At 48.7% G+C, this 17325-nt stretch overlaps 1 protein-coding gene across 1 annotated transcript in view; it reads left to right on the top strand.

Moving 5' to 3' along the window:
* The window catches only part of Fstl4 (follistatin like 4), a 433260-nt gene extending 422855 nt beyond the window's left edge, over positions 1-10405 (top strand). Inside the window, exons 15-16 of the mRNA XM_026780565.1 lie at positions 2940-3049; positions 4515-10405. Coding sequence (XP_026636366.1) covers positions 2940-3049; positions 4515-5217 — 813 coding nt within the window. The 3' untranslated portion in view covers positions 5218-10405. The remainder of the gene's footprint in view (positions 1-2939; positions 3050-4514) is intronic.
* Positions 10406-17325: the final 6920 nt, after the last annotated feature.

Raw genomic sequence — 17325 nt, 5'->3', positions numbered from 1 at the left:
ATGTGCCCGACAATGTAACTAAACGCATAAAGCAATGATTAAATATAATATAGCTTGATCAAAGATAGGCCTAAATCGTACATACCAAATAGAGAAAATAACACAGGAGGAAAATCCATCAACACAGACAAAGAGCTAATTTAATATATAGGAGACAGCTCATCTAGTAGAATTCTTGCACGTACATATAGATACAAAAGTATTTCATTAATCGAAGGTTTTGTAAAATTAGATGTTGTGGGCTGTGCTATCTGATAACCAGAAAGCAGCCCGGGTGCTGGAGAGAGGGCTCAGCAGTTGGGTCCTTACCACTGTTGCAGAGGGACCTGAGTTTTGTCAGGAGACCGATAGCCACCTACAACCTGCGCTCCAAGAGACCTGATGCCCTCCTCTGCCCTCTGCATGCATACACACACACACACACACACATGCATGCATGCACAAACACACACACACAATTTTTTTTAATAACTTAAAGAATGTGCCTAAATACAGATGAAAAGCTGTACATAGCCATGCACACCTATGGCACTGAAACTCTGGATGTTGAAACAGAGATATCGGGAGTTCAAGGCCAGCCTGGGATAGAGAGCGAGACCCCGTACCCCAAATCTAAAACACAAGCAATGAAAAAGGCTGCAGGTGTGGGAAAAGATCGGGTTGTTGATACTTGAAAAGCAGTAGAAGCATACTCTACCATTCCTTCTAAATAGTCATTATTCGGGTATTTGTTAAATTCTGCCCTGGCTGTGTGGAGGTGAGTCCATGCATGAAGCCCATCCCCACGCTCACCTCCTAAGGCATCATCACCGATTCTACCCAGTTGTTCTTACTCCAGGCCCAGCTTTCAGTGCCTCTAGCTTGTCCCCCTAGATGTTACTTCTCAGCAGGCATTGTTCATCCACCTAAGAGATGCTCAGCATTTGTCACCTCCCTTCTATCCAGATAGCCCCTCATGCTACTAGGCCATCTGTGGCTCTCTCCTGAGCTGAGCCCACAGAACTAGGAGATCTTCAGAATTATCTTTGTGGCATTTGGGGGCTCAGCTATGTGCCAGGACACAAGGCCAGGGCAAGAGAACCTCAGGGCTCGGAGAAATAAGGTTGACACACTGTGTCAGCTCAATGGTCCATGGGGCTGTGTTTGATGAAGTCACCTCTGAATATAGGGTGTCAGGGTGGTGAGGCGTGAATGACACTGACCGATGACAGCCTGTAATTTTCCATCTCTATTATAAGCTGAAATGACAGGCCTGGTATCAAGCAGCGATTGCACGCCGCCTTGGAATGCTCAGCCACATTTCCCAGAGATGCTCGTAGACCCAGTGTCTAATCCTTCTATTTTCTTAATACCCAGTTCTATGAGCTTTTCTCCCCTGAACTTGTCAAGAAAGCATCATGCTGCCATTTGTTAAATAGAAAAATCACAGGAAAGCCTGCTCCTCGCAACTTCCAAACCCCCTGGAGACCAGAAATCACAGCGTGCACCCCTCTGCTCCAGCACCGTGCCTGCTGACATCCCTCACCCCCAAGGCTAGCATGGAGGTACACAAAGATCCCAGCCTCAAACCTGCCTGAACAGGCCAGCCAGCTGCTGTTTGCTCTGTCATGAAAGTGACAGCCAGAAGGCAGACCCCTTCCTCCAAGGCAGAAGTGCTTAGTGCTGCAAGCTGTGTGCTCAGCAGGCCCCTCCTGCGGCTGCCCTTGTCCTGTAGGCTGGCATTGGGAAAAAAAAAAAAAACATGGATCCTTTCTGTTACTGCCATGGCCACAATATGATGAAGAAAAAAAAAAAAAAAGAACGTGTCCTTTGTTGGTTGAGAGTTGAAGGTCAGCTTCCTGTCCCTAGTGCCCTTGAGCTAAAATTGCCTGTGAGCTGGCCAAGCCCATGCGGTAGTATATCTAACTTTCCAGGCAGTGGCCTAAAACCTATGGATCGATGACCCTGTACAGAAGGCGGGGGGGTCATGGGCTGCCTTGGATAGCCCTTAACCAAGTGACTTCCCAAGGGGCACCCAGTTTTGACTCACCCTTAGTCTAACCTCTTAGACTAACTTCTCCCACCACCAAGCCATCCTTGCACCGACTCAACACACCAGGGACACACACCAGGGGTTAGACCTGCTTGCTTTTTGCCAAGTCAACAGGGCAAAAGCATTGCCTGTGGGGAAACAGAGGCAACCATGATCCAGTTTGTGCAAAGCATGGGCTGGAGTTCCAATCCCCAGAGCCCACATTTAAAAAAAAAAAAAAAACAAGTCAGGCACGGTGATACACACTTGTAATCCTGTGCTGAGAAGGTAGGAACTAGCAGGGCCCTGGGGCTTACTAGCCAGCCAACTTAGCCTATGTGATGAGTTACAGGTCATTGGCTCAAACACACCAAGTAGACAGCACATGAGAAATGACACCCTACGTTGACCTCTGGCCTCCATTAGCATATGCACACCTGTGCACACACTCGTGCTTGCCCCACACAAACAAATACTCAGAAACACTAAATGTGTGCAATAATTTCCTAGTACATCAGTCCATTGTTCATTCTCTCCCCCTTTCCCTGGGGTTGAGCAGAGACGCAAACACTAGAAGCGCCTGTCCACAAAGGAGTTACCTTACTCTGGAGGGACTCTTCCTTGGAAACCCCAGCACCATTCCCTAGGTCCTCACCCCACCCTCCTGCAGGAAGACAAGAAGCAGATGGCCAGGTTGGACTGAGGAGGGGTGGCCAGTCTGGGCCTTTACTTCCTCCCCCAGGAAGGACAGGTGCCTGATCTCCACGTTCCCAAACAGCTCCCACTTGGCTCCTGTCCCTTTCCTGAGACTAGGGTTTGTCCACCATATATCTCACCATCTGTGGGGTCTATAGTTGAACATGCACATGTCCAGCTCTCCAGCCTGTTCTTGAATGGGCCCCCACAATAACCCCTCTCTGTGTTACAGGTGATCACCGAAGCCAGCGCTGGCCAGGGCCAGCACCTCATCCGAACGCCGTTTGCAGGAGTGGACGACTTCTTCATACCCCCAACCAATCTCATCATCAACCACGTCAGGTAGGACTGGTCTCCCCGCCCCTGCAGGCCATGCTCAGTCCCCATCTACCTGGGCAGTCATGTGCCCCTCTCTCCCTCCCGATACTTCTTGATCTGCCTCCCTCTCTGGCACAGCAGACCCAGAGCCTGGTCGCCCTGCTAAGCATACCTTCTAATTAAGAGTTCACAGTCCCAGAGTCTTTAGGGACTGGCCCCTCTCCTTCCTTTCTCATTTCCTAGAGCTCCCACAAGCTCTGCAAATGTCCCCTGCTGTGTCATCAAGTCCCCAAAGACCTCACTTTGTATGCCTTTGTGAACTGACATCAGACTCAGTCTTCAAGAAGAAATGACTCATTTTTCACACTGATGCTGGGCACCTTAAGAGGACAATAGCCTCCCTCAGAACCCAGTTCCTGCAGAGCCTCAGGGCTCAAATGCATACATGAGACCCCCACCAGGACTCCAGCCAGGAACCATGAGGTGCAGATGCTCCTGAGTGGCTCTTAAGTTCCTCTTAAGAGCATCATCTTCTCCCTCTGCTTCTTTAAGGATGCTTTAAAGTTAATGTCTGGGACATTTTGTCCACTCTGGAGATGCCTTTTTTCCCCCAGGGAAAATTATAGAAACAGATTCTCCTATTCCTTTAGGTGTATGCATTCAGCACCAAAGCCCTTTGTGAGCCAAACACTAGGTGCAGATCTCGGGGGATGTCCCTCTTGAAGTCAGACTTTCCTATACTGGCAGTAAGTCTCCAACAGACTTTCAGAAAGCCAGAGGAGCTCAAGTCCCATCTGCTTGAGCTCCCTCTTGGATCTGATCTTCCCAACTGCCCTGGGAAGAGACAGCACTCGTTATAGAGTCCCTGAGGCTCAGAGAGGCAAGGTCCTGGGCTCTGCAACCAAAGGGCATCCCAGCAGCACCAGGCCGAGTGACATCTGGGGCAAAAGTTGCCCTGAGGTTCTTCTTGCCCACATCATGGATGCCAGAGGGGAGACTACACTATGGATTCCTCCCCCAACATCAGAACAATAAATAGGAACTCTGCCCTTGTTTAGCTGTATCTTCGAATTCTGACTTTCCAGATAGCTCAGGAGCAGGTGAGTTGACAAGTGTCCTCGTGACAGTCAGGCAAGAGTCAGTCTTTTCCTGCAAACCCAGATCCCCATCCCAGCTAACCGAGCTAGGGAAGTGGACCAAAGTCACCTCCAGAGAGAAGCCACTGAGGGTCATTCTCCTGTCCTTCAAAAGCATTTTCCAAGGATGAGTGGGTTTTGCAAACATGCAAATCCACAAACATTATACTCAACTGTTCGTGACTGAAGAGTATAGATAGCTGGCTCGGAGACATCCCCTGCAGAATGATAGATCTTATTAGTAGACCATTAGATGACTGAAGGGTTAGGATGCTATCATTTAAAACAAATGACAGATCCCCTGCCCCCAACAGCGACCTCCTACTCTCTGACTTCCACTGCTCTCCTTCCAGGTTTGGCTTCATCTTCAACAAATCTGACCCTGCCGTCCACAAAGTTGACCTGGAGACTCTGATGCCCCTCAAGACCATCAGCCTGAAGCACCATAGCTGCACGCCTAAAGCCATGGCACACACCCACCTGGGCGGCTACTTCTTCGTGCAGTGCCGACAGGACACCCCTACCTCCACCAGCCCACAGCTGCTCATTGACAGCGTCACAGACTCGGTGCTGGGCCCTAACACTGACGTCACAGGCACCCCCCACGTGTCCCCTGATGGACGCTTCATCGTCAGTGTCTCCAACAAGGGCCCCTGGCTACACGTGCAGGAGATCACAGTGCGGGGGGAAATCCAGACCCTATATGACCTCAAAATAAGCCCGGGCGTCTCAGACTTGGCATTTCAGCATTCCTTCACGGAAGGCAATCAGTACAACGCCTATGCCACTCTCGACAAGGAGCCAGACCTGCTGTTCCTCGAGCTGTCTACCGGGAAGATGGGGAGGCTGAAGAACTTAAAGGAGCCACCCACTGGACCAGCCCCACCCTGGGGTGGACCCCGCAGAATCCTGAGGGACAGCGGGCTCTTTGGACAGTACCTCCTCACGCCCGCTCAAGAGTCGCTGTTCCTGATCAATGGGAGACAAAACACCCTGAGATGCGAGGTGTCAGGCACAAAGGGTGCGGCCGCAGTGGTGTGGGTCGGGGAGGTATGAAAGGGTCCAGGAAGGAACCGAGCTCGGGTCCAGGAGTACCACCTTAGTCCTGACACCACAGCCCCGACCAGGCGCACTGTACATTTTCACAGACAAAAAAGCCAAACCCTGTACTTCGCTTTGTGGTTCAACACTGATCTCCTTGCAAGTTCCCTAGTAGAAGGTACACACAGCAACCAAGATCCGGGGGTTTCCATTCAGAAGTATGATGTAACGCCTTGAGCCGTGGCGAGAACACATGCTGCTGCTGTGTGCAAGGAAATCATCTCTGTTCCTGGCTGCACACCACGTCGCCTGGGGACATCACAGAAGCGAGGGATCCTGCTGCCCAGGCTGACACTTCTGTCCGTTGCCTTCACATAGTCATTATCCTAACCTGCCAGCCCCAGCCAGTGCCCTGCAGGAGTGGCCCCGGCAGCAGGGTTGAGCAGGGCTGTCCCTCTTAGCGGGCTAGCCTCCTACCCCTGCTGGGGACCTCACATGCTCCATTCTGGACGCTGCTTGCTTGCTTTTCCAGCCGAGTGCTATACCCCTGAGGGAGAGCCTCTGAAACTTACTACACCTTGGGGGATGGGAAATCACTTGCTTTATTTTGGAATTTTTTGATTAAAACTAATTTTTTTATAATCTCAGATGTGAGGACGCAGAGAGATGCTCTCCAAGGTCCAGCTATATTCTTCCCTGCCTTAGGCCAAGTCTCCGAGGGGAGAGGGTTCCAACGGTACATCCTGTGTGCAGAAAAAATAGACACCCAAGAAATAGCAGCCCTCTGCACCATTGTGTTGGCCCAAGTGCAGTCCATAACCACCATGTTAAAATCCACGCTGGGACCCCAAGAGACCAAGCTGAGCCCCATGTGCCTGCTCTTCACCACAGAAAGGCAACACGTTATTAAGGATGCCTAACGCACCAGCAGAAGTCCAGACCGAGGGCAGGCCAGGCTTTCCTGGTAAGGTGTAGGCAGCCTCTGGGTTCCGTCCAGAAGCCATGAGTGCCATCCATCCAGAGCCCTAAGGCTGTGTTTCTGCAGGAGCAGTCGGCACTGACGCCTCAGCCCCTGTCACCACACTGCAAGAGAGCCGTTTTCCCTAGTGTTTTCATTCCCATCCCCTCATCTACACGCTCTCCATAATGCAGACTCACAGAGGGCTCTGTCAGCCCCTCCTGCCTCTGCAATAGGAAGAGGCCCAACCCAGCCAGCCCTAGGGGACCACCTGTGTCAGACTCAACAAGAAAGAGACCCCCACCCAGGTTTCTCAGAACATTCCGCCCTCTCTCACATCCGTTGCCAAAACGTGCTGGCTTTCTAGTTCGAATTCTGCAAGCCCCACAGTGTTGAGACAGTGGGTCTACCCCAGACCAGCTAACTTAGCCACTTTCACCGACCAGCAACGGCCATGACTTTGAAGACACAGATTGCACCTTTCTCCCACTTCCTGCATGAGTGCTTGACCCCCACTGTCCATGCCAGCTTCCTGCTGCTAGTCTGGCCTCCCCCGTGTTTCCTCTCCTAGTCCACTAAACCGCTGTCCCTGACAGTCCAAGGCAGTTCCCCGTACATGTGCTATCATGTTTCAGATGTGGATAAGAGGCTGAAGATGCTGCCCTCAGAGACAAGCTTCACAAGCGGGGTAGGTGGCGATGATACATCTTACCCTTTCTTATCTGATATGATTCTGGGGTCCCATGCTTTCACTAAAATCTTCCAATAGTCACATATTTCTCCTTTTGGAACAATAGTGTCTGCCTCAAGCATAAGATTCCCTGAGCCTCAAAGAGGCTCCCCCACCCCAAGCCCACCAAGGCCAGCTTACATACCCTCTTTGGATGCAAAAGTCAAAGACCAATACAGTCCAGCAAACCAAAAGAAGGCAGGATTGCTTGGCCACTGTCCTGCTTCTCTGCACATTCCTAAAAGGTACCCACAAAGTTCTCTTTTCTTCTGCTCAACTACTAGAGATAGCCAGCCTATGTCCAGTGGCCTGGGTGCAAGACATGGTAAAGAAAAAACTCGGAACCCTGAAGCCTAGGCCAGATGTCAGTCCAGGCTGCAGTCACAAAAGCAGAATGGCTTCCTGGCAATGGGATCCATAGAGGAAGGCAGAGGGCTGTGGGGAAACCTTGCCTGCCTTCCCCCTCTTCAGTCTGGGGCCAGAAGAGACCCATGAGATGAGTTCAAAACCCACTGGCAACACACAGTGAGTGAGTGGCTCTCCTGCAACAAGCCAGCCCGTGGGGGTTCTGAAGAACACAAGAAATTGACAGCTAACAGTTTACCCAGAAAGGACTGGTTTAACTAAGAAAACCACCAGGAAAGTGATTTACCTAAACCCCATTCATAATTCTTAACATTCAAGTGATGACACAAACATTTGACTGTTCTTTTTTATTTTCCCCAGAAAACCACCACAAAATTCTGTGCATATGTAGCTACTGGTTCTCCTTCTGCCCCAAAGTCCTTGCTCTCAACATCCTACCCAGCAACCCCAGACCTGCATGGAAGAGAGCCTTCCTGCTTCTGACTGAGTATATAACCCTCTTGTCCAAACAAGCCTGAGACTGGGCCACCCTCCAATGTGGTACATGGATTTCTTTGGTCCCCAAGCCACACAAACATCCTGCTGCTTTCCTGAATCATGGGAAGAGGCTGGAAAAGACCTGAAGTCATGGCTGGGATCAGAATCTAAGGCCAAACTGCAGGTTCTCTGATGAAGAGAGCGGGCGTCACCAAGGAAGGGGGTTCAGTTCCTCCCCTCCCCTACTCTCTGTTAAGGAAAGGGCTCCCAACCAAATGGAAGCACCCCCAGGAAGGCTGCTTGCTACCCCAGACAGAGCCAAGGGCAGCAGCTTGCTGCACAGAGCCTGGGAACTTCCGAGTCTTCACCCAGCGAAGCGCGAGTTGGCTTTGTCCAGTCGCATCTTCTCGTTCGTCTGATGACCGATAACCTGTGAACTAAGGGGGCTCTCAGAAAGGAGATGTGAAACACACTCGCTCTGGATATATTTTTGTACCGCGGGCTAAAGTGTAGTTGTTTCATTTTCTCGTGTGTTTCGAAAAACCACTGATGCAGAACCATCTTCACTAACAAACCCCACAGCCCTCTCTCCAACCCTCCCCTCCAGAAGCAAGTCTCCGGGGATCTGTTGCCATTCCCCTTTCCTCCCTCCTGCACACCCACCAATCTACCTCACATTTTCCTTCCGTGTACCCAGCACCCCCAGAATACCTCCCGGGAGGCCAGAGATGAGGGGAGACTCCTAGAGACTGATTCAGAAGTCCTCCATCAGCCCAGCCCCAGCCCTACTCTGTCAGAACCACAGACGGCACCTTGCTGTCCAGGATCACAGCCCAAACCCTAGCTCTCAGACCAGAGAGTTAGAAGCCAAGGACTAGAAAAAGCACCATCAGGGGGGTCAGAAAGAGGGAGAGAGCTGGTGAGATTTCATTTCAGCCCAGTCTCACACGAGGCAGTCCACCCTCTCCATCTTCTCCCACTTCATTCCTTTTCTTCCTGGCTCCCTTCCTGTATCCCACGCCCCCTGCTCCTGAGTTCCCCCGGGACGGCACTCATCCTTCAAGGAGCAACAACTCTTCATCACACCAGCTTCATGTGCCCTTTTTTGCCCACATGCTCCTTGCTCTGAGGGTTCAAATGAGAAGTCCCTCACAGACCAGATGCTGCCTTTTGCTCCCAAGCCACCACAGAGGCAATGTGGTCTTGTTCAAAAGCATCGCTAACTGCCTAGGTTTGGTTTCCCTCCATAACCACAAGGATGCTAAGTGGGATACTTAAAAGATCCAATGGGGGCAGGGCACTCAGGATGTGATCACAAGATGCCAAGCGGGTGGTGGAAGGCAAGCCACGTCCTGCTCGCGTGGAGGATTTGGGCGTCGTGGCTGGGTCTCCCCAGCAGATACCTAGAGGTATTGATCAAGCATCTCTTAGGCCTCCACAGTCTCCTCTGACTCTCTGGGCGACTAGCTGGAAAGTGTAATCTAACCAAACACAACAGATGAAATGAGATATGAAAGGAGAGAAGAAACGGACTACCAGAATTCACAGTGAGGCTTCTTCAACTGGCACCGGCGCATTTAGGACGTTTTTTGGCTTTTGACACAAAGTCACAGCTTATGCGCCTCTCTTTCCAAACTCAACTTAATGACCCATGTTACAGTTCCTTTCCCACGGCTTGCTCCCACAACAGTTCTCACCATTCACGGAGCATCCATTTCCCACCATACAGGCATCATGTGACCCCTTGCCATGATGCCTTACTGCTTTAGCGCTCCAATGAAAAGTCACCTGTGGCCTAGAAAACATGGCCCTACCCTACCCTAGACAACACTAGCAAACCCTGCCTACATCCCACAAAGCCTTGCATAGGGACTGGCCCCCTACACCATGCCTTGGTGACATGTTGCTCTCCACAGTTCACCTTCTGGATAAAGGGAGGCCAGCATCGGCTGGTTGTGCGATCCAGGAGGCTATCTACACTCTAAATCCTCGTCCACTGTCTAGCATGCCATCTCCAGGGATGGGAGAGAAACAAGCCTGCAGGCCACCAGACCCAGACCCACTGTGCCCCCTGGTGGTAGCACCCACATTCACACCCTCCCCGCCTGCCTCCAGGGCTCCCCACATCCCCCAGTGCTGCTGCCCTGCTTCTGAAGGCTGTATAAAATGACCCAAAGTGAAACTGGGCATGAAGTTTTGCTCGAGTGGTCGCACACCATTTCGCGCTACTGCGTCGCCGCCGAATGACCTTCACGTTGTGGAACCCCACACATGCCATCCCGAGAGTCATCCTTTCCCCACCTCAGAAAAACCCTTGGATCGCTTACATCAAGGCAGGCTCCGTTCTTTTGAGCAGTTGTGTAGACTCCAAAATATATTTTCTGTAATCAGTATCTCTCAAAAGGCCGCCTGTAATTATTATACACATGTGAATTTTTTCCTTATTTATAAGATATATATAAATTATTTTTAATACATCAACTTTAGTAGAAATTTGTACCAACACAGTAACAGTATGTGGCATTTGAAATAAGTTTGTGTTTATTTTGATGTATGACACAGTATTGAACACATGATGTATTTACTGTACCACTTGACAAAAAAAGAAAAAAAAAAGACTCACAGATTACCATAAAGTATGGTCATTGTCAATGCTCTTTTTCTGAGGATTTTACAATAAAACTTAAGAAAGAATTCCCTTTCTGGATCGAGTATGTCAACAGCTGTGAAAGTGAGAACTGACAGATGCAAGACCCAAGGTTTTGTTCAGTTTGGTTTGATTTTGGTTTTTGTCCAGTGTGTTTTTTTCTGTGTAGCCCTGGCTGTCCTGGAACTCACTCTGTAGACCAGGCTGGCCTTGAACTCATAGATCCGCCTTCCTCTGCCTCCCTGAGTGTTGGAATTAAAGGTGTGCAGCACCACCCCATTTCAATGGAAGCAGGGGCTCAGAACTGACTCTAATTCAAGTCTATAGCCAATGGATGCTGGTCCCTGGCTCTGTCCACATACAAAGCCTGAGCCTCAGCTCCCCTGGGCTCTGCTTTCCAGATCTGCCTCATTAACATTTGAGGGAGGATGGGGGTCCAGCAGTTTTCTGTGTGCTGAGCACTGAGCCAAATGCAATCACATGGTAACCATGCGGTAAGAAGCAGAACACAGTGACCAATTGCCACTGCTCCCTGCCCTCAGCCCCACCCAAGCTTGTGCTCATCACCAGATGGGGCAGTTCATTCCAAGACCTGTCTGTAATTGTATCTCACCTGACATCCCAAATGTAATCCTGCCCCAGCCAAGGAGGACACTCAGGAAAAGTGAGTCCCATGTGCCCAGATTATCTGTCCAAGAGGAGAGTTGACCTCCTGCTTCCTCCTATTGCCAGGACACTTTTGCAATCCCATCTATGCCCTCTGTTCAGCCACTGTTTTCCAAAACAGGCTTAGTCTGCATGGAGCTCGGAGTCTAAAGGTATGAAACCTAAGAAGAACTACAAGAGCCCAGGCTCAACAGTGCACACAGAGATGCTCACTTGGGAATAATTCTTGAATGAGATGGTCTGAAGTTAAATGAAAATGCCTGACTGAAGAACAGCATGGGTCACAACCTGCCTACCAATAAAAGAGGCAAAGCAATGGGTTTACGTGAGAACAGCCCGAATGCTGGCCCCGTAGACATGATGGCTGTATGAGATCTCTGCACACGAAGATTGAGGCTAGATGAGCTATGGGGTAGAGTGCCATGCTGTTATAAAAACTGGTGGCCGGCCTCTGACTCTGCAGGTGAAGCATCTTCCCTGCCAGGTGGCACAGGCGTCTGGACTGAAAGGAAGGAAAGGGAGACACTTCCAAGAGCATGCCTATGTCTCCTGACTGTATCCGTGCCCCAGGTTACACAGAGCGTGGCCCCTACCTATGCATAGCCTGAGGTCATTCTGTTCAGGGGAAACCCTCCAGGGGAGCCACAAGGGTTCTCTGGGGAAAGTATCAAGAGAGGGAGCATCCCCAGAACCTGTAGACGGAGGCCGCAAGGAGGGCATGTCCTGGGAGCACAGAGGACCTGGAGCACCACTGAAATGCTTCTATAGGGAGTTCAGAGTCAGGAGGCAGGTGGGAAAGGATTGTGATAAGCGACCTGAGGAGAAGGAAGAGGTCGTGGGGATACCCAGGCAAGGACAGACAAGAGGATGTCTCTATTGAGGGAGTGCACAGGTTCCAGAAAAGCTGAAGTGTGGTGAGCCCACAAGTATTATGTAGCAAATGTGGGGCTGGCAGATCTTTTGGACTAGCCACAGGAAGTGTATACATACACTCCACCTGGAGAACTCATCTTTGTAGAGCTGCGGGCACACCTGTCCTTTGGGTACTTACCACTGTCAGCCCTGTAGAAATCCTGTGAAATCATGGCATTTCTCCTCCTATAGTATCCCAGCAGTGTATAAACTGACTTTTCCTGCAGGGCAACTGGCTGCCTCCCCCCACACCATGAAGCCTTGGTGTGAAAAGGATTCGGTCAAGTCCTTGCTCTCATGGTTCCAAAGTCCCCCACAAACTTTATTGACAGTAGTCACTGGCAAGACAGGGGCCTCATACAGGAGGCAATGTCTGCTCTAACGGCAGACTCAGGATGGTGCAACCTACTGGTCATCTACTTTGACCTAATAGGCTACTAATATTCTGTATTTACCCTTTACCTTGGTTTTAACTAACATTGGATCATAACCAAGAAGTTAACTGTTTATACAGGGAAAAGGCCTGAGTCACTAAAACTAGCTTCAGAGAGAACACTTCTCACCTGGGCACCCTGCTACAGTCAGAAGCAGGGTCCCTGAAAGAGATTTCTTTTAACTCAACCAGCAAGAGGCTAATACAAATCAAGTCCACAGGTTAGCATAACTACCAAGGCTGTGTTCCCAAGGGCAGCGGCAGGGGAACGTCACAGCCACACCCCCTCCAAAATGTAAAGCCAGATCCACTGGTTCTTGTGACTCTGAAAATGCATGCTTGATGCTATTGTTACCACTTATGGGATTGCTAACTTGTCTGTATGCCTGTATAAACTAAAGGCTTTGTGGAGATCACCCCCTTTCCTTAGCCTTATGCCTTACCCCTTACCCTTATGCGTTGCCTTATCCCTTATGCCTTAGGCTTTTTTTCTCCCTTCTTTCATCTTCCTCCAAGGAATAAAGAAACATGCAGGTAACATGTGCCTAAGTCAGTGTGTTCTGTCCCTCAGATCCGCCAGTTGTTCTTCAGTGGCAGAGTCTTAAGGGATGAGAAGACAGACAAAGACAGGAAATCTGAGATCAAGAGATCTTGCATAAGCTAAGTCTTATGCCAAACAAATTCATCAAGAAGTACAGCATCTTATATACAGTTTTTAGGGGAGACATGGACAGTACCAGCATCAAGCTATCATACAATGAGACAAAGTCAGCAGAAAGTTAATCAAGCAATATTACACAGAGAGAATGCCAAGCATATTCATCCATAGACCAGGGCCTCAGCAAAGGCCTTGGATCAGCCTAACCCTCAACGCTCACACATGACCTTCTCTCAGCATAAAGACTGCAGCCAGTTCATGGAGATGAAGAAGCAGTACAGCGACAAACCTCACTGAAGCGTGACCATTAGGATGAAACCCTGGAAGTGCTCTGGGTGGGACAGGAACGATAACAGGATGCCACTATTGCCACTGTTGTACACACATCACAGCCACAGCAGCAAGACAAGAAAAGGGGAGGACGGACAAAAAGACCTGAGAGAAACAAGACTATGTGGTTATGTATGGAGAAATTTAAGCTGAATATATAAGCCACAGATGTGGTTAGCATCAGCAGGAGATCAATAGCTATTTTCTCATCATTGTCATGAGAAAATACCTGGAAAAGCAGCCAAAGTAAGGATGGGTTCATTTTGGCTCACAGTTCACGGGTATTGCCCATCGTGGTGGGGAAGTTGTGACAGCAGTAACAGGAAGTGGCTGGTCCACATTGTGTGGGCAGTCAGGAAGCAGAGTTATAACTATTCCATAACTGCAGAACCACAAAACAGTGCCACCCACGTTTAGGGTGAGTCTTCTTGCCTCAATTAGCCTAATCTAGAAAATCTCTCACAGACATGCTAGAATTTGTCCCTAAGGTGATTCTAGGGCCTGTCAGTTTGGCAATACAACAATCACAATGCTTCTAACTACTGTGTTAACTCCACAGGGACACTAAAAGGGGTATTTCAATCTGAAGAGAAGGATAAACACATCCAAGAGGTGACAGGAACAAATAAAACAATGTTGAGAAAGGTAATCAAGAAATATCCAGGGGCTGGAGAGATGGCTCAGTGGTTGAGAGCGTTGCCTGCTCTTCCAAAGGTCCTGAGTTCGGTTCCCGGCAGCCACGTGGTGGCTCACGGCCATCTGTGGTGGGGTCTGGTGCCCTCTTCTGGCCTGCAGATGTACGCACAGGTGGAGTGTTGTATACATAATAAATGGATAAATATTAAAAAAAAAATATCCAAGGGGGCTGGAGAGATGGCTCAGAGGTTAGGAGCATTGCCTGCTCTTCCAAAGATCCTGAGTTCAATTCGCAGCAACCACACAACCATCTGTAATGGGGTCTGGTGCCCTCTTCTGGCCTGCAGGCATACACACAGACAGAATATTGTATCCATAATAAATAAATAAAAATAAATAAATATTTTTTAAAAAAAGAAGAAATATTCAAGAATCACAATACAACAGACTGAGAGCCTGACGGTGGTGGCGCACACCTTTAATTCCAGCACTCCAGAGGCAGAGCCGGGTAGATTTCTGTGGGTTCAAGGCCAGCCTGGTCTACCCAGCAAGTCCAGGACAGCCAGTGATACAGAGAAAAACCCTGACTTGGAAAAAAAAAGGGTTACAACTGATACTGAGGAAATTCAGAGAATCATAAGGACACACTTTAAAAGTCAATATTCTACTGCTGGAATATCTAAAAGAAATGGAAGAAATGGATTAAATTTTTAATATATATGGCCTACTAATTTCTTAATTATTAAATATAAGTGATAATACTACAAGGAAGTTTTAACAGCACTCTGTCAATTGTCCTGAACAAATAAAAATTTGTAAGAATATGGAAGGTTTCAGTCACACAATACATAACCTTGATGGACTTATATAGAGCATTGTATGCAAAAATTAGAAAAAAAAAAACTACCAAAAAAAGTAACAACCCAGTAACCATGCCTTTGAAGGTGTCTCTGAACATTAGACCACCTACCCAGATTCTTCCATTGCTTGGCCCTTGCTGTATATTCTCAGCCACAAGCAGAAGAGTTGGTTAAAAGTTAAGACAAGACCCCAGACCGTGTTAAGAACTGTGTTAACCACAGACTTGTGTAAGCAAGCTTCTACAAACCCCCTGGTTAAGCTTGTACAAAAGTCTTGCTATCACAAATTGTGCTAATTGTAGACTAATTGTAGAATGTTACCGCAAGTTGGAAATTCCTGGAATGCACTGTCACCCAAGAACTTAGTCTCAAACTGTAAAAATTATTTCTTGTATCACCCATAACTCCCTGCTTCTTGTGGCTTTTGCTTTAAAAAGGGACCTACTCCCTCTGCTTGGGGTCACAGCGTCAGAACCCGACCTGCCTGTGGCCCTAACGAGTTAGAAGTTCTGGTACCCCCTGCGACGATGGAATAAAGCTGCTTCTGCTCATCTAACTTTGGTGGCCTTTTCCTCAATACTTGTGCAACTCCCAGACCTAACAACTTAGATGTAACACTCTAAAAACTACTTTCAATAAATAGCATAAAAAGCAAAAATCATAGAGCATGTTGTCTGGCCACCGTCCATTAAAACAGAACTTATCAGCAAAAAAGATTGCTTAAAAATACCCATAAATGCCGGGCAGTGGTGGCGCACGCCTTTAATCCCAGCACTCGGGAGGCAGAGACAAGTGGATCTCTGAGTATAAGGCCATCCTGATCTATAGAGCAAGTTCCAGGACAGCCAGGAATACAAAGAGAAACCCTTTCTCAAAAAACCAATCAGCTGGTGGTGCACGCTGGTAGGATTTGCTGAAGGAGGCAGAGGCAGGAGGATCACGAGTTCTAGGCCAGCCTGGGCTACACATTTTGCCGGGTGGTGGTGGCGCATGCCTTTAATCCCAGCACTTGGGAGGCAGAGGCAGGCGGATCTCTGTGAGTTCGAGACCAGCCTGGTCTACAGAGCTAGTTCCAGGACAGGCTCCAAAAACCACAGAGAAACCCTGTCTCGAAAAACCAAAAAAAAAAAAAAAAAAATCAAAAAACCAAACAAACAAAAAAAACATGAATTTTGAGAATTAAATATAAAATGGTAAATAACTCAAAAATCAAAGAAACATTATAAAAATTGAAAATTTGTTCCAGAAAACTATGAGAGATTCTATTAATCATGTTTGTATTGTTATGAACTCAATGCCTAATGGGAACCATTTGATGAAGGAGAGAGCTTGGCTTACAACGTCAAAGGCTTGACATGGTAGAACTACTCAGTTGGTGGTGGGAGCATGTGCTGGAGATTTGTCACAGCGTGGCCAACCAGAAAGCAGAGAGGGAAACTTACCTTTTAACAACTAATCCCTACCTCTCAAAGATTTCACAGCCCCCCAAACAGGAATCAGAGCATGAGCCTGGGATGGGCACTTCAGATTCAAATTGTACCGAAAATTTGTCTATACATGGTGGCTTTATATAGACGTATATATTGTCAGCCATACATTACAAATGGCTGTTGTTTGAGTGAGGTTTGGGTGTTCTTTAGAGGGAGTGATTGAAAGGTACTAAAGAGGAGCAGCTGGGAGCCGGTGCAGACCTTTAAAGGACAGAGCCTAAAGGGAGGTCATTATGTCACTGGAAGCATGACGTAATTTCAAGCAGTTTTTGAGCAAGTTTTCGAGTCTTTACAAGTCATTGTGATAGTTGATGTTCACTGTCAGCTTGGTAGGAGCTGGAATCACCTATGGGTGAGCCTTCAGGCGTACCTGTGAGAGATTAGCTTTCGGGCATGCCTGGGTTGGCTAAGGTGGGGAGGCCTGTCCACTGTGGGCGGCACCATTCCCAGGGACAGGATGCTGAACTGTAAAGAGGAGAATGTGAACTCAACACAAGCAGCCATCACTCTCTGCTTTCGATTGGGGGTGCGATGTGACAGCTGCTTCCGGCTCTTGCTGCATTGACTTTTCCAGCCAGGATGAACTGGACCCTTGAAGTGTGAGCTAAAATAAATCCTTTCTCTCTTGAATGGCTTTAGTGGGAAGAATATTTTATATGGCTACAAGGAAAGGCATTAATGCGGTTGTTGTAGAGGGAGCAGCCCTCTTCCCTGGCAGAGTGACTGCTCGGCCCTCACAAGCTCCCATGACTCTCAACCTGCCTCTGAGCACGGGGCCTCCGCAGCACCACACTGATGTAGCTGGCATGCCCCTGAACCTCCAGGGTGTGAAATAAATAAATCTTTTCTCTTTTAAAATGTCTGGTATAGCCGGGCGGTGGTGGCGCACGCCTTTAATCCCAGCACTCGGGAGGCAGAGGCAGGCGGATCTCTGTGAGTTCGAGACCAGCCTGGTCTACA

Source organism: Microtus ochrogaster, chromosome 7, assembly GCF_000317375.1.
Source record: "Microtus ochrogaster isolate Prairie Vole_2 chromosome 7, MicOch1.0, whole genome shotgun sequence".
In the NCBI taxonomy this organism is placed as follows: Eukaryota; Metazoa; Chordata; class Mammalia; order Rodentia; family Cricetidae; genus Microtus; species Microtus ochrogaster.
This window is presented reverse-complemented; position numbering and strand designations above follow the sequence as displayed.